The 18,105-nt window shown below is 46.9% G+C and overlaps 1 protein-coding gene across 3 annotated transcripts in view; it reads right to left on the bottom strand.

The window, feature by feature from the left end:
* ARHGAP39 (Rho GTPase activating protein 39) overlaps window positions 1-18,105 on the bottom strand; it is a 169,761-nt gene that overhangs the window by 65,294 nt on the left and 86,362 nt on the right. For all 3 annotated transcript variants that reach the window (XR_015733464.1, XM_087890971.1, XM_087890970.1), the window contains exon 3: window positions 6,422-6,502. Coding sequence is in view for 2 of the 3 variants with exons in the window: in XM_087890971.1 (XP_087747097.1) it covers window positions 6,422-6,502 (81 nt within the window). In the remaining variant the exon portion in view is untranslated. The remainder of the gene's footprint in view (window positions 1-6,421; window positions 6,503-18,105) is intronic.

Below are 18,105 nucleotides of genomic sequence, written 5' to 3' on the forward strand. Positions count from 1 at the left end.
AGTACCTCACTTGATCTTGATTGCATCCCTCTGTTCATGCAATTTAGGATTGCATTGGCTTCTTTTGTCTGCCGCAGCACACGGCTGGCTCATATTTAAGTGATAATCCACTAGGACTCCAAGATCCCTCTCACAGTTACTACTATTGAGCCAGGTACCACCTATGCTGCCTTCAGGTGCTTTGGAAAGCAGCTTGACCCCCTTCCTCCTCTCTGTGGCAGCCCCTCAAATATTGGAAGAGGCTCTCCTGTCTCCCCTGGTCCTTCTCTTCACTAGACTTAGCCAGGCCCAGTTCCTGCAACTGTTCATATCGTATGTTTTAGCCTCCAGTCCCCTAATCCTCCTGGTTGCTCTTCTCTGCATTCTTCCCAAAATAAAAGCAAGGTGCCACCTGATTCTTAGCTGGATGGGAGACAGTTAGGACAGTGTTAAAAAAAAGTGACTTTTTTTTTTTTTTAATTTGATTTATATGCCGCCCTTCTCCGGAGACTCAGGGCAGCTTACAATGCGTTAAGCAATAGCCTTCATTCTTTTGTATATTTTATACAAAGTCAGCTTATTGCCCCCACAAACTGGGTCCTCATTTCACCTACCTTAGAAACGATGGAAGGCTGAGTCAACCTTGAGCTTTGGAGAGATTCAAACCAGCAGAAATTGCAGGCAGCTGTGTTAATAACAGGGTGCATTAAACCACTGTACTATCAAGGCTTGGCAATCAGTACGTATTTATAATGGTTGCAGCCTCCTGGGATCACCATCTGTGATCTTGACAACGAGCTTCCAATGAACAAGAAGTCCAGGGAAAGCAGCATTCGCTTAATGACCACTGGGTTCACTTTACAAAATTGGTGATGTGCTTAATGAGCCCAGTTTTTTTAAAAAAAAAAGATTGTAAAAACAGACGCACCTCGCTTAACATGCGCCTCACTTAAATGACGGAAGTTGCTGTCCCAATTGCGGTCGCAAATTCTTCCTCGCTTAGCAACGGAATTTCGAGTCTCCATTTCGGTCACAAGTTCAGAACTATCTGTAGTTGCCAAGAAAAGGATGCACTGTTTCCAGAGTTGAAGTTTGCTTTAAAAGAGGCCGTGCCTTTCATTTACATTTCCTGCACTTCCAACTTAATTATAGTCAGTGTGATTTCTCCCCAGACTGATCTGTAATTAATTCGCCCCTTCTGTCTCATTAAACAGGAAGTTTGGGAGGTCTGTGCAAACTACGCCCCAACGTTTCCTGAGGCTGGAAGCTTAAATTATGCATTTCGAGCTTAGCCTGAAGGTGCTTTTTCAAAAGGCGACTGGCCTTCCTTCGTTCTTCCTCTCCTTCTCTTCCCTCCTTCTAACTTTCTCTTCTGCTCCTCTTTCCCCTCCCTTTTCTTCCTCTCCTTTTCCCTTTCTTCATTTCCTCCCCTTCTCTTCCTCTTTCTCCCCCTACTTCCTTTGTTCTTCCTCTCCTTCTCTTTCCTACTTCCCTTTCTCTTCCCTCACTCCTCTCTTCTTTCTTCCTTCTAACCTTTTCCTCTGCTCCTTTTTTCCCTCCCTTTTCTTCCTCTCCTTTTCCCTTTCTTCTTTCTCCTCCCCTTCTCTTCCTTCCTCTTTCTCCTCCTACTTCCTTCATTCTTCCTCTCCTTCTCTTTCCAACTTCCTGTTCTCTTCCCCCACTCCTCTTTTCTTCCCCCTTCTAACCTTCTCCTCTACTCCTCTTTCCCCTCCCTCTTCTTCCTTTCCTTTTCCCTTTCTTGTTTCTCCTTTCCTCTTCTGTCCTCTCTTCTCCTTTCCCCTCTCTCCTGTTGTTTCCCTTTTCAGTTCAATCTAAAGTGGTAATCGAGCAGCCCCGATTTCCTAATTATCTTTATTCTCATTTCAATTTCTTATTCAATTATTATTTATTTTTATTTCATCATTTGCATACATTTTTATAATATCTCACTTTTTTCCCTTTTACCCCTCCCCCCCTTTCTCCTTTTATTTGACATCATCTGGGTATCTATTTTTCTAATTCTTTTCTCCCATCTATTCTCCATCTATTTTATCTCTGTGTCCTTATTCGTGCTTTTTTTCTAACCAATCATAAAATTTATCCCATGTCTTGAAATACACCGACTCCCCTTTATCTTTTATTCTCAATGTTTCTCCCGTTGGAAGGAGAAATTATAAAGAAAATTTTGGAATGTGCAGAAATGAATAGACCGTGTTCTTAATTTAACAACTGCAGTGATTCACTGAACACCTTTTGCAAGAAAAATCATAGAATGGGACAAAAGTCACTTTAACCAAATTCTCAGCAACATCAAATCTGGGCTCATTTGCGGTCATAAATCGAGGGCTACCTATATTTCAAGAGTGATCTTATGACCTACAGATAGTCCTTGATTTACGAGAACAATTGGGACTAGGATTTCCGAGTGAGTCATGTTAGATTGTACAACCTTTTTTTTGGGACATGGTTGTTAACCAAACCACTGCCACTGTTAAATGAAGCATGCAGTCGTTAAGCGAATCCAGTTTGCGCCATTGTCGGCAGCTTGTTGGAAGCCACCTGGAAAGGTTGCAAGTAGCCATCCGATGACCCTTGCCTCCAGAAGTGGTAGGTGCCCCATCACTGGAGATTGGACAGACGCTTGTCTGGAACAGTGCAAGCCAGGGTCTCCTGCTTGGCCCAAAGGTGCTTTTTCAAGGGGCAACTGGACTTCATGTTTTTTCTTTGAAGAGGTTTCACTTCCCATCCAAGAAGCTTCTTCCGCTCTGGAGAATCTCATTATTGTCAGCACTTCAACCTGCATTTATTCTAATGCTGACATAAGAAGGAGAAGAGGGGGCAGCTGGCAAGAGGATGCTTGACATTTCACCTACTTATTTTCCTTGAAGATAATATCCCCTAGGAGATGAGAGGGAGGGGGACATTCCTGGGAGCTTAGGTAGTAGATATGGGGAGAGTGATTAGAAGAAGGCCAATGAGATGCAGAGATTTGGGGAACGGAAAGGGAGGGTTTGGGAAGTCAGGAAGTCAGTGTTGGCTATGCCACGATCGGGGGCAGATTGTCGTGCTTAATAAAATGAAAGATTTCTTCGAAGACTATCTGTTTGGAACTGCAATTAATTTTATTTGAGACGATATCGAAACCTGACAATTATCTTACAGAGCGGAAGAAGCTTCTTGGAGGAGAAGTGAAACGTCTTCAGAGGAAAACCGGAAAGTCCAGTTGCCTCTTGAAATAACACCTGTTGTGGCCTGGGGGCTGCCGGTCCCTCTGGCAGCTGAACCAGATGAGGAGGAGGAGGAGGAGGCGTGGGAATCAGGATCAGCATCAAGGCAACCTGAGAGCTCCCAAGGGGGAAGAGGAAATAGAGCTGGCAGAGAGAGAGAGAGACAAAGAGCTGTCCGTCAGCCCTCAGATGGAGAGTCAACAGCCCCCAGGTCTGGAAGTGGCTGATGAGGAAGAGGAGGAAGAGCTGGATCCAGTGCCTGACGCATGGATGCGCAGAAGGCAGAGGAGAGGAGAGCAGTGGAAATCTATGGGCTGGTCCTCGTGACGGAAGAGGCACTGCTGCTAGCGAAGCCCCACTTTAGCTCTGGGGATAAAAGGCAGGGGGCAGAGACAAATAGATGTGGCAGACAACTATTCATCTTCCTGCCGGACAGATTTGTTAGCCTCTGGTGAGAGAGAAATTTTTTGCCGGTGGCTGCCGACGCTCCTACTAAAAGAATCATTGATTTAAATACAGAAGGTTTGTCCTGTTTGGGGAGCTGGATCAGGACAACACCTTTGGGACAACCATGATCTGGATGACGGAGAATCTCCAGAGACGTCTCCTGCTTGAGCAGGGAGTTGGGACTAGATGACCTCCAAGGTCCCTTCCAACCTATGATTCTGCGTTCAATGCTTACCTGCCCCTCCTCAGCTGCTACAATCTCCATGCTGTAAGACGAGCAAAGGACCATCTCTGGGATTTTGAAGGTCACTGACACCAAAGCTTATATATATCAACAGGGTGACATTTTGCCATTGTGTTTTCTATCCCGGTTCCAATCATCCCTTAACATTTATTTAACGCGCTTCTCCTTTGCGGCTCAGAGCACCGGGCTGATGGGTTTCGCCGTTTCCCCGAAGGACAAAACGCTTACGTTTCTTGTGCTTCAAGCCCTTTAAACCCCCCCCCCAGTGAGTCACCAAAAGCAATGAACCCTGGCCAGAAAATGACACATATGCGTGGGGACTGAGGTTTTACTAACCACTAGGGCATGCCGTCTTTCGAATTTTGGAGACGGCGTTCTGAAAAGAAAGAATTTTTTTTTAATTTGATTTATATGCCGCCCTTCTCCGGAGACTCAGGGCAGCTTACAATGCGTTAAGCAATAGCCTTCATACTTTTGTATATTTTATACAAAGTCAGTTTATTGCCCCCACAAACTGGGTCCTCATTTCACCTACCTTAGAAAGGATGGAAGGCTGAGTCAACCTTGAGCCTGGTGAGATTCGAACTTGCAGTAATTGCAAGCAGCAGTTGTTAATAACAGTGCTTTAGTCCACTGTACTACAGGCTCTTTATACTTTATACAAAATATACTTCTGTGTATTTATACAAAGTCAGCTTATTGCCCCCACAAACTGGGTCCTCATTTTACCTACCTTAGAAAGGATGGAAGGCTGAGTCAACCTTGAGCCTGGTGAGATTTGAACTTACAGTAATTGCAGACAGCTGGTGTTAATCACAAAGCTTTTTTAGTCTGCTGAGCCACCAGGCTCAGCAGACTAAGCCACCAGGGATCAACGGACCATCTGTTGACTACACCAGGGATCAACGGACTTGGTAATTTGTGGACTTCAACTCCCAAAATTCTGGGAGTTGAAGTCACCAAGTCTTAAAGTCTGAAAGTTTTCCTAAATTCAGAGACCCCTGCTCTAGAGAGGGGAAGAAAACCCATTTCTGGGTCCTGTCTCCTTCGTGTCAGCTGAGCCCCCATCCCAGCCCCAGCCCCGAGAAAGCAAGAATGGGGGGAAAAAAGAAACGAGGGCAGAAACTGCCTCTCCCCCAGCCAGCTCTCCTTTTAACGAGAGACAATAATGAGAAAAGAGAACAAATATTGACGCTCGGTGGCTGGCTGGCTCCAGAGCAAACAGCTGGGTACAATTCCGAACGACAAGATTATGGAGAGCCGGCAGCCTGGCAGCCTTCTGTTTGAGAGGTCGATTTTATCACCCCGAAATGAGGTTGCAATAATCAAAGGCTTGCATGGGATACTTTCTTCCCCACCACCTTTGCCTGCCGAAGGGAAGCTGCCAGCCCAGCCTTTTTTTAAAGGGGCAAACATCTGGCCCATCGGAGGTTTCTTTGGTTGAGCTCCTAGCCCTACGACCAAGATTAACATTAGTCTAACAACAACCAAGAAGCAAACAAGCAAGTTGACGGCAATCAAGGAGCCATCAAAACCACTCCCACCAACAATGATGGGGCCACCCACTTGTATATAAGATAACCCTTATTGTCAGTTTTTTTTTAAGGTGAGCGCACTGGCCCACATTAACAATGAAATTCTGTTACTGGGTCTCAAAAGAAAGTATATTATCTACCTGTACACATAAATAAGCTCACGCAAGCTCACGTGCGTGGGCGCAATGCAAACCGGTAGTAAAGGTAAGTAGAACCAACCCCTGATGTGACTGCAAGTAGTTGTGGGTGTGCGGCCATTGTAACGTCAAAGATGGGTTTTTTAGTAGCTTTTGGGGTGGGGGTTTATCATACCTCCGGATGGTTATTAAATGAATGTTTGTAAATCAAGGATTATCTGTAGCGTACAGACATTCTGCCATAAACCTCTTTCCATTTCTACCATTAAACTCCCCTGGTGTTGCAACCCTACTACAAGGCGAAAACCAGCACCCATTTTCACCCGTTCAGGTTCAAAACCCTTTGAGCAGTCCTTCTCAAACACGACAACTTTAAGATCTGTGGACTACAATTCCCAGAATTCCTCAGCCAGTTAGGACTTATAGTTCATACATCTTCCTGTCTGGGGAATTCTGGGAGTTGAAGTCCTCAGCTCTTCAAGCATGCTGGCTGGGAATTCTAGGAGTTAAAAATCTGCATATTTTACAGCATGCTTCCTGGGGAATTCTGGGAGCTGAAGTCTATGCATTTGAACGCATACTGGCTGGGGAATTCTGGGAGTTGAAATCTACACACTTTAAAGCCTGCTGCCTGGGGAATTCTGGGAATTGAAGTCTATGCGTTTTAAGCATGCTGCCTGGGGAATTCTGGGAGTATCAGTCCCCCCATCTTAAAGCACGCTAGGTGGGGAATTCTAAAAGTTGAAATCTATACACTTTAAGGCTACTGCCTGGGGAATTCTGGGAGTTGAAGTCCACTCATCTTCAAGCTGCCAAAGTTGAGGAAGACTCCTCTTAAGGGAGGCTGCTCACCGGTAGTGAAACCGTTGTCCATCGGAGCCGTAGTCTCGGTAGAGCTCGTATTCCTTTTCAAAAACTCCAGGCGGCGAAGAGCTGTGGATGAGAGTCGAGAAAAACCAAGGATTAAAGGAAGAACGAAGGGCCATCTGATGATTTCACGCATGCAACATGAAAATGCTTAGTTGTTGCAACAATTCCATCAGGACAAGATGCAGCAGTCCATTGACGATTCCAAGACAAAGGCCCCTCTTTAGGAGACAGCAGACTCCACATTTTGGACACGGAGGACCGCTGGATTGAAAGAACGGTCAAAGAGGCCATCTATGTCCAAATTAAACAACCCTTTCTCTGTTTAAGATTTTAAGAAGATGTTGGATAACCATTTGTCTGAAGTGGTGTAGGGTTTCCTGCCTAGGCAGGAGGTTGGACTAGAAGACCTCCAAGGTCCCTTCCAACTCTGTTATTCGGTTACTATTTGTCTGGATGCAACATCATCTATCTCCACTCAACAACACAGTCCTTTCAACTGTTCCAAAAAGGCCACACCCATTTGCACCACTCAGGTGACCCCGAGGACACAGGTAAACCTCCAAGTGGCCTCAATGACTCTCTAAAAGGATGCAAAGGACCAGCTGTCTGCAACCAGCAACCTGGAACTAAGGAGAAACTTTCTAACAGTGAGGACAATTAACCAGTGGAACAGCTTGCCACCAGAAGTTGGGGGTGCTCCATTAGTGGAGGTTTTTAAGAAGAGGCTGGACAGTCACTTGTCTGGAATGGTATCGGATTTCCTGCTTGAGCATGGGGCTAGACTAGAAGATCTTCAAGGTCCCTTCCAGCTCTATTCCGATTCCGATTCCTGCATTTAAGGAGCACAACTCTCAGTGAAGTTCCCACGACCAGGTTCTAAAACAGACCTTTGCTTGGAAATTGTGTTTCTTGACATTCTTACTGCAATCTTCTCTTGGCTGTCAGCCTTTGTCTCCCTACCAATTTCCCTCCCCCCGAAATTTTTTTTTTCTCAGCTGCCAAGAATACCTATGAATACACAAAACGCTTTTTCCTTGTCGTGTGTTTGATGAAGTGGATCGAACACCATAAAAGCTGATGCAACTGTTTTTTTTTTTTAAGTGAGCTCTTCGAGAGGGGTAACAAGGGTAATTTTATCTCCTGTAGACTTTTAAATGTAAAACTAGGTGAAACGAGGGCTCTTTGGGAGAATCTGACAGGCGGAGAAATCCAACAGAAAGCCTCCCCCCCCAACCTTCAAACCCCACTCCTGTGGTTCCAGAGGGCAACCAAAGATGCCGTCAAAAGCCCTTTACTGCCCCAATGAAACCCCAGCTCTTGCCTACCTCTTCTAGACCTCTTCCTTTTAGCACTCATGATGTAACATTATCAGTGCTAGAAGGATAACCCAACTAGGTTACAATATCAGTGGGAGGAGGAGGAGGAGGGATTCTTTAGTGCTCTCTGAGCTTGGTCGTTTTCTTGCAGATGTTTCATTACCCCACTAAGTAATTTCATCAGTGATGTCCCCCTTCCTTCCTTCCTTCCTTCCTTCCTTCCTTCCTTCCTTCCATCTTTTTGGTGCTCTCTGAACGTGATTGTTTTCTTGCATTTACCAACTAGGTAACATCATCAGTGCTAGAAGGAAGTGGGGTTTGCAGAGAGGAGGAGGAGGAGGAGGAGGAGGGGGGAGGGGGAGGGGGGGAGGGGGAGGGGGAGGAGGAATTCCTTAGTGCTCTGAGATTGTTTGTTTTCTTGCAGGCATTTCATGACCCAACTTGGTAACATCATCAGTGCTAGAAGGAAGTGGGGTTTGCGAGGAGGAGGAGGAGGAGGAGGAGGAGGAGGAGGAGGAGGAGGAGGAGGAGGAGGAGGAGGAGGAGGAGGAGGAGGAGGAGGAGGAGGAGGAGGAGGAATTCCTTAGTGGTCTCTGAGATTGTTTGTTTTCTTGCAGGCATTTCATGACCCAACTTGGTAACATCTTCAGTGCTAGAAGGAAGTGGGGTTTGCGAGGAGGAGGAGGAGGAACAGGAGGAGGAGGAAGGGGAGGATTGTGGGCTCCTTGGGGTTCTCTGAGCTTAGTTGTTTTTTGTTTTTGTTTTTAATTTGATTTATATGCCGCCCTTCTCCGGAGACTCAGGGCGGCTTACAGTGTGTTAAGCAATAGCCTTCATACTTTTTTTTGTATATTTTATACAAAGTCAGCTTATTGCCCCCACAAACTGGGTCCTCAATTTACCTACCTTAGAAAGGATGGAAGACTGAGTCAACCTTGAGCCTGGGGAGATTCGAACTTGCTTTAATTGCAGACAGCTGGTGTTAAATTACAGTGCTTCTGTCTGTTGAGCTCTTCAGGCTCCTCGTTTTCTTGGCAGACATTTCATTACCCAACTAAGTAACATCATCACTGCCACACACGTTCAAAACTTGGAGGTGGCTGGACAGAGTTAAACTGGGCTTATCTGTGGCAATGATCCTGGTTCCCAAGGCCTGCTTGGTGCATCAATGGTGGTAAAGAAACGAGTGGTTTGAGGAATCCGTTAAACCAGCTGCTAAATAATTTGATTTAGTCTTTCCTCAACTGCTCAGTCAGGCACAGATTGGTTAATGGACCGGGATTCCATGTTCCTGCAGCTGAAGTTGACGGAGATGATGGAGGTATAATTTATTTGGTCCTCCAGGACAGGTGTCTGTCTGCAACCTTGGCAACTTGACGACTTGTGGACTTCAATTCCCAGAATTCCTCAGCCAGCGCACGTGCGCTGGCTGAGGAATTCTGGGAGTTGAAGTCCACAAATCGTCAAGTTGCCAAGGTTGGAGACCCCTGCTCCAGGAAATCGCAATGGAGCAGAAGGGCAGGTGAGCAGGTATTGCCCACCTGGTCAGGGTAAAAGAAGAGAATTAGACAACCATTTGTCTGAAGTGGTGTAGGATTTCCTGCCTAAGCAGGGGGTTGGACTAGAAGACCTCCAAGGTCCCTTCCAACTCTATTATTCTATTCTATTCTATTCTATTCTATTCTATTCTATTCTATTCTATTCTATTCTATTCTATTCTATTCTATTCTATTCTTTATTCTATTCCATTCCATTCCATTCTATTCCATACCATCCCAGTGGGATGATAACAACAGGTAGTCCTCGACTTACAACACTTCATTTAGTGACCATTCAAAGCTGCAACGGCACTGAAAAATATGACTTCTGAGCGTTTTTCACACTTACGACCATTGCAAGCATCCCCATGGTCACATGATCGGAATTCAAAAGCTTGGCAACTGACTTGTATTTATGACGGTTGCAGAGTCCTGGGGTCACGTGATTCCCTTTTACGACCTTCTAACGAAGGTCAATGAGGAAGCCAGATTCGCTTAGCGACCATGTGATTCATTTAACACCGGCAGTGATCCACTTAACAACTGTGGTGTTTGACAGGGTGACACCTGGGAAAAAGGTTGCGGGAATCCAGATGTTGAGTGAAAAGATGGGTTTTCTTAAACCCAGGTATGGCACGAATGGTTGTAAAATGAGGCAAAATTCACTTAACAACCATCTTGCTTAGCAAAGGACATTTTGGGGCTCAATTCTGGTCGTACATCCAGGGTGAGCGGTCGGTTTTACTGGGATAGTGCCTGAGTGGGTTAAATCTACGGTGGGAAAAGCAGCTATTGTGTGAACATGCTTTCGCTTGTAAAAAAAAAAAGCATGCAAAAATGTGCAAATTTCATTCCGTCCACGTAATGCCCTTCGCCGAGAGCATCACACGAAGAACAGAGCCGTGGTGGGATTTTGAAAAATCAGGAGGAAACGAGAAAGCCTCACCAGCGGAGGCGTTGGCGCTAATGAAGGAAGCAGGAATAAAGAGGGGAAAGAAAGGGGATTTGTGGCGGATGGAATGCAGTGCACAAGCCAGGATAAAGTTGCGATAGAAATTAGCTCCGACAACAAGCTTAAATTAACGAGGCCCCTGGGCCTAACGCTCGCGACTTGCAGGGGGGGGCATTGTGTTCGAATCCCGTTCCAGTGGGTTCTTTGTTGTAGCCTCCAGAGCTCTTGCTAATAATCAGAATCAGAATCGAGCTGGAAGGGACCTTGGAGGTCTTCTAGTCCAGCCCCTTGCTCAAGCAGGAGCTCCTGGCTCCTGTGTCGTTCCGCGCACAGCAACACTTGTGTTGCCTTTCGCACCCTGCCATTTGTGAGCTACAACAGGGAGGTGTCCAACTACGGCCATTTTTAAGACCAGTTGTTCTGCCCCAGCTATGGACCCCAAAGAACGCAGCACACACAAAATCCGTTCAAACCTTAGTTTATTAAAAAGACCAGTTTTTTACAACACCGGCTGTTAATTAACTGCATTAACAGCCGCCAAGAATTCAAAGAATAATAACCGAAAGCTTACTGTGGTTGGCAGAATGCCCAGAAGCAATTTGCAGGAAGCTGATAAGATAAGCAAGACAAGACATGAAGGAATGTGAACGAAGTTGTTCCCTGCAAATTGCTTCAGTCGGCGTTCCTCCTTAAATAGGCTAAGGGAGTGGACAATTAGCCCCAAGCCTTACTCTCGAGGAGACCTCCTCCTGAGGAGCCACTCCTGCCTTTTGGCAGCTCTGCGCCCCCGTGCATTGAGAAGAGGCTCCTCCTCCTCTTCCTCTTCACTTATGGGAGCTTCTGTAGGTTCTGAAGGGCCTGGCTGAATCCCTGCCTCTGACACCACATCTTCTCCAGCCTCCTCATTGTCCAACTCAAGTGCCAGCTGCACAGGCTGCTGGCGCAGCACCACACCAGCCTCCTCGCCGTCGGAATCAGCTACTAGCTGCACAGGCTGCTGATGGGCCACAACACCAGTGGAATTCAACTCCCAGAATTCCCCAGCCAGCCATTAGGGGACAAGAGGACAAGGGGATGGCGTTGAAGGAAACCCAAGATCGTGTGAAGCATTAAGTACCCATTTGTAAAGCCTTAGTAAGGCCACACCTGGAATCCTGCATCCAGTTTTGGTCGCCACGTTACAAAAAAAGATGTTGAGACTTTGGGAAAAACTGCAAAGAAGAGCAAACTAAGATGATTGAAGGCCTGGAGACGAAAACATAGGAAGAACGGTTGCAGGATTTGAGTTTGGCTAGGAAGAAAAGAAGGACGGGAGGGGGAGGGGGGGAACGATAGCAGTATTCCAATATTTGAGGGGCTGCCCCAGAGGAGAGAGGGTCAAGCTATTCTACAAAGCACCAGAAGGCAGGACAAAAAAACCATGGATGGAAACTAATCAAGGAGACTTAAAGGTGCTTTATTCCAACTTTCTTATTTTTCTGTGAAGACCTTTCGCTTCTCATCCAAGAAGCTTCTTCAGCTCTGACTGGAGGGTGGGGGAATGGAAGGATTTATACTTGAATTCTTGCAAATGTCCAGCTGTCTGCAAGGAATTCCTCACCGGATGGTCATAATAATGTGGAAAGGTTGACCAAATAAAGATTTGAGGAAGGTCTTCAAAAGATAAAAACCAAGAAAGTCCACTTGTCTCTTGAAATAAAGCACCTTTGGGACAACTATAACCTGGATGACCGAGAATCTCCATAGACAATTCATCAAAGAGAGAAACAACCTGGAATTAAGGAGAAACTTCCTAACAGTGAGGACAATTAACCAGTGGAACAACTTGCCACCAGAAGTTGTAGGTGCTTCATCCCTGGAAGTTTTTAAGAAGAGGCTGGTCAGCCACTTGTCTGAAATGGTACAGAGTTTCCTGCCGAGCAGGGGGTTGGACTAGAAGACCTCCAAGGTCCCTTTCAATTCTGTCATGCTGTTATTCTGAATCAATGCAGTTGTTAAGTTAGTAACCCTGTCATTAAGTGAATCTGGCTTCCCCATTGATGTTGCTTATCAGACGGTCGCAAAAGCTGATCGCATGACCCCGGGACACTGCCACCGTCATAAATACGAACCAGTTGCCAAGCGTCCAAATTTAGATCATGTGACCATGGGGATGCTGCAATGGCCATAAGTGTGAAAAACGGTCCTAAGTCACTTCTTTTCAGTGTCGTCGTATTTTTGAATGAACTGTTGTAAGTCAAGGACCACTCCCAAGGTCCCTTCCAGCTGTATTCTGACTCGGAAGGAATATCTTCACACCCCAAGGACCCTAGAAAGCGATCTTCCATCTTCTTAGCTGGGCCTTCACTCCCAGCTGGGCTACATCTTCAGAACATCCTTCTTCCTTCTGATGCTTCAAGGATGGCTTGCATCCCAGGAGGAAAGGGGAAAGCTCGCTTATCTCTCTTCCCCGATATCCTGTCTTTATTTTGTCTTCAACATCTGGGCGCACATCCATCACAGCACGCCTGCGCTGCTATTGAACTGCCTGGGAAGAGCAGGTGGTCCTTGGGGCCTCGACAAGCCAAAGTTGGATTATTTATTTATTTATTAGTTCGATTTATATATGCCGCCCTTTCTCCGGAGACTCAGGGAGGCTTACAATGCATTATAGCAATAGCCTTCATACTTTTGTATATACCTGCTTAGTATGGCTTCCCCCCCCCCGCCAAGCGGTGTTCTTTTTACGCAAAGTCAGCTTATTGCCCCCACAAACCGGGTCCTCATTTTACCTACCTCGGAAGGATGGAAGGCTGAGTCAACCTTGAGCCTGGTGAGAATTGAACTCGCAGTAATTGCAGGCAGCTGGCAGCTAAGTGCTACTTTAACAGCAGTAGTTTAGTCCACTGCACCACCAAGGCTCTTAATCAAAGATTAAGCTCAAGGAATCCTTTTGCCCACCCTGGAGACTTCCAGCAGCATCAAAGTTGGGTCAAGGGCTCCAGCGGGGAGGGGGAGGGGGGGTCCCCAGCGACTGAATTGGCCAATCCACTGAAATCCCTTTCTCCCCACCCCAGGCCAATTCCCGCCAAGGCAAAGTCACCCCAAATCTTCATCAAACCTCTGCCCAGATGTGACACACACATCCAAGGAGTTAGTTTGCCCCCCCCCCAAAAAAAGCAGGAGAAAAGGTCAGCCCAGTTCTACCCTCTAAATTCTCTAGAGGGGCAATTTTAACAGGTAGTTTGTTAAAAAAAAACGCTGAGATTTGAGCAGAAGGAAGAAAGAGGGCTAGGAAGGAGGGAGGGAGGGAGGGAGAGAGAGAATGCAAAAGGGAAAGGGATGCAAATGAGGAGGAGGGAAATGCAAATGACGGATGGACAGAAGGAAGGAAGGAGGATGGGAGGGAGGGAGGGAGGGGAAGAGAATGGAAAAGGAAGGAAAGGAGGGAGGGAGGATAGAATGAAAGAAGGATGGATGGATGGATGGATGGATGGATGGAGCAAGGAAGCAAGCAAAGGGGAGGGAGGAAGGGAGGAAGGAAGGAAGGAAGGAAGGAAGGAAGGAAGGGGGAGGGAGGGAGGATAGAATGAAAGAACAATAGAGGGAGGGAGGAAGCAAGGAAGGAATCAAAGAGAAGGGAAGGAAGAGAGGCAGGGAAAGAAGGAAGGAAGGAAGGAAGGGGGAGGGGGAGGGAGGGAGGGAGGGAAGGGGGACAGAATGAAGGAAGGATAGATGGATGGATGGATTGATTGATGGAAGGAGGGAGGGAGGAAGCAAGGAAGCAAGCAAAGGGAAGGGAGTGAGTGAGGATAGAAGGAAGGAAGGAAGGAAGGAAGGAAGGAAGGAAGGAAGGAAGGAAGGAAGGAAGGAAGGAAGGAAGGAAGGGGGAGGGTGGGAGGGAGGGAGGGAGGATAGAATGAAAGAAGGATGGAGGGAGGGAGGGAGGGAGGAAGCAAGGAAGCAAGAAAAGGGAAGGAAGGGAGGCAGGGAAGGGAGGAAGGGAGGAAGGAAAGGGGAGGGAGGGAAGGAGGATAGAATGAAGGAAGGATGGATGGATGGATGGATGGAAGGAGGGAGAAAGCAAGGAAGCAAAGGGAAGGGAGAGAGGGAGGGAGGGAGGGAGGATAGAATGAAGGAAGGAAGGAAGGAAGGAAAGGAGGGAGGGAGGGAGGGAGGGAGAATAGAAGGATAGAATGAATGAATGAATGAATGAATGAAGGAAGGAAGGAAGGAAGGAAGGAAGGAAGGGAGGGAGGGAGGGAGGGATATCTGCATATCTGCCCACCCACTTCCATGCACATCCAGACAACCTCTTTATGGCCCACTATTAACATTTGGCAATTCCAAAGTGATTCAAATATTAATAACCACTTTCCATCAATTTATTGCATCCAACGCCTTCCAAGCACTTCCGATACGTAATCCGGTCACGCAGATTAAGGCGACCGAGTGGGGCAAGAGCCGAGACGCCGGGGGGGGGAGGGGGATAAGTAAGTGGGTGGGTGGGGACGGAGAGGGGGAGGTCCTCCTCTGCTTTCAGAATATCCCATAAAATTTAAAATAAATAAATATATATATATATATATAAAATCCCAGCGCCCTGGGTGTGTTCCATCCCATTAGAGCGTAATTGCAGCCGGAGACTCACCTGGGGCACCCGCCTTTCGATTCAACACATCCATTAAAATTTTCTGCCAGGTGGTTTATTACTTTTAATGGAATTAAGTGCGCTTTTAAGCGGCTCTTATGTTTTTCCAGCGCGCCTGGAAATTTGTCTCTCTGAAAAACAAGACTGGAAACGCTTCTTGTGGGCCCCGGGGGAAGTGGTCCACATCCAAGTTTCGCGCCCCCCCCACCCCACCCGCGCCCCCCAGACAAGCTAACATATTCCTGCCCCAGAGAATCATCTACCGTTTGACGCAATTCACGGGTTCGAATCCTCCGGAGAGCATATCTGATCTCAGGCACGCTAAATTCTGGTTGGGGGGTGATGGGGAAAATGATCTCAGATCCTGGCCTAAAATACAGGGGAGTCCTCCAGTTACGACCGTTGTAGACACTGCCTTTGACCGTTGTAACGGTCGTAAAACAGATCGCTTACGGGACCGGCCTGATTTTACAAGGGTGGTTTTTTTGTTGGGTTTTTTAGCAGCAGTCATTCAGTGAAGATGATGGTCATTAAGTGTGAATGCAAAGAAAACACTGGTAGCTTATGGTTTGCTGTCGTGCCCCCCCAAAAATAGAAGCGAAACTGTCGTAAAAACGTGTTTCAGGATGATGCCAATGGCCATAAAGGCAACCCGTGTTCATGTGACTCACGGGGAAGGACCGTCAGAACTTCAGATCCTGGTCATAAATCCCTTTTCCAGGTAGGTCGTAAGTTGGAACACTCGCTAAGCAATCCGTCGTAAGTCAAGGACTGCATGTACAGGTAGTCCGTGACTTACGACCACAACGGAGCCCAAAATTTCTGTTCTTAAGTGAGGCATTTGTTACGTGAGTTTTGCCCCGTTTTATGACTTTTCTTGCCACCGTCGTTAAATGATTCACCGCCATTGTTAAGTTAGTAACCGGGCTGTGAAGTGAATCTGGGCTTCCCTGTCGACTTTGCTAGTCAGAAGGCCGCAAAAGGGGATTGCGTGACCCCGGGATGCTGCAACCGTCATAAATATGAGTCAGCTGCCAAGCATCCGAATTTTGAACACGTGACCATGATGATGCTGCAACGGTCATTAGTGTGAAAACCGGTCATAAGTCATGTTTTTCAGGGCTGTTGTCACTTTGAATGGTCACTAAATGAACTGTTGTATGTTGAGGACTACCTGTACTTGCCCAGACAGGACCAGGTTTCATTCCTTGCAATGAGAAATGCAAGAAGACCATGAGAAATTATCCACGGTCACCACATATGCAGGAAGTTCTTGACTTAGCAACAGTTGGTTTAGTGACCATTCAAAAAACAACAGCACTGAAAAAAGGAACTTACGCCTGTTTTTCACACTTATGACCGTTGCAGCATCCCGGTGGTCACGAGTGCAAAACTCAGACGCTTGGTAATTGACTCACATTTATGACGGTTGCAGTGTCCCCGGGATCACATGATCCCCTTTCACGACCTTAGGACAAGCAAAGTCAAGGGGGAATCCAGATTCATTTAACAACCATGTTACTCACTTGACAACCGAGTGATCCGCTTAACGGCTGTGGCAGGAAAATGGGGCAAAACTCAACCGAACGACTGTCTAGCTTAGCAATGGAAATTTGGGGCTCAATTGGGGTCGTAAGTCGAGGACTAGCTGTCTTACGAAGAAATAAAGGCAGCCCAAATTCCCTTCTGCTAGAAAGGATGCAGCAATCAGACTTTTTAAGTTAATTCTGCACTGGAAGTCCTCGACTTACAACAGTTCACTTAGTGACCATTCAAAGTTACGACGACATTTTAAAAAGTAACCTAGGATTGTTTTTCAGACTTACGACCATTGCAGCATCACCATGGTCACGTGATCAAAATTCAGACGTTTGGCAAACTGACTCATACTTATGACCGTTGCCGTGTTCCCAGATTCATGCGATCCCCTTTTGCGGCCTTCGGATAAGCAAAGTCAATGGGGAAAACCAGATTCATTGAACAGCTGTTTTTCTCGCTTAACGACTCTGGCAAGAAAATGGGGCAAACCTCCCCATCTCGCTTAGCAACGGAAATTGGTGGCTCAATTGTGGTCGTAAATTGAGGACTACCTGTATTTCGAAGACATAAACGCATCCCCAATTCCCTTCTGCTAAAAATTCAGATGCTTGGCAACTGGCTCGTATTTATGACGGGTCCCAGGATCCCCTTTTGCGACCTTCTGGCAAGAAGCCAAGGGGGAAGCCAGATTCGCATAACGACCGTGTGACTCACTTAATGACTGAAGTGATTCACTTAACAACGGTAGCAAGAAAAGTCATAAAATGGGACCAAGCTGTGGTCGTAAGTCCGGGACTGGCTGTATTATGAACAAAATATACGCAGCCCTAATTCCCTTCTGCTAAAAAGGATACAGCAAACCTGGGAAGCAAATTCACCTTGCAACCTTAGGTTAATTCTGTAATTTTGGGGGGGATGTCCGAAACGAACCATTTTGGGGGGCATGTCCCTGCGAAGCTCCCAGTGATCCCCAGCTGCAAAGGGGAAGCCCCAGGGGTGAAATGCTCCCGGTTCAGACCAGATTGCCTGATCCGGTAGCGATGGCGGCGGGTGGTTCGGAGAACCGGTAGCAAAAATCCCTGCGCCCCCCCCCCCCATGCCCAGCTGAGCCACACGATCATGAGAGGCTGTTTTTTTTACTTTTAAAAGCATTTTTTCTATAACCTCTTCGGCCGAAGAAGTCGTAGGGAAAAAAAAAAAGCCTTTAAAAGCCTCTGACGATCCCAGCTGAGTTGCCGGATCGTCAGAGGCTTCTAAAAGCATTTTTTTTCAGCAACCTCTTAAGGTTGTAGAAAAAATGCTTTTAAAAGTTTTTTTAAAAAAAAAAAAGTTGGCCACGCCCACCCTGTCACATTAAACCCCCCCACCCCCACCAAGCCACGTCCACAGAACCGGTAGTAACAACACTACCCCACCTGCAACCCTCCCTTCTCAGCCGACAATTTAAAAAGAGTTAGCAAAGCACCAAGAAGGCTGAAAGGGGAAAAACGCACAACTGTGACAGAGGAACGCACAAGAACATCCAGAGCTGTCAGGACTGTTCGTTCTGCCAGGAAGGAGCTGTCGGCACGTGGCAGAAGAGGGGGAGAGGGGAGCACTGATGCTCCGTGGTCCTCTTGACCTTGTACGGTCCGGTAATTGTCTGCATTTTATACCGCTAAGCAGGGTCTCTTCCGCCTCGGCGGTATCAA

Source organism: Pantherophis guttatus, chromosome 3 (genome assembly GCF_059756535.1).
Source record: "Pantherophis guttatus breed Tessera chromosome 3, ASM5975653v1, whole genome shotgun sequence".
Taxonomy (NCBI): Eukaryota; Metazoa; Chordata; class Lepidosauria; order Squamata; family Colubridae; genus Pantherophis; species Pantherophis guttatus.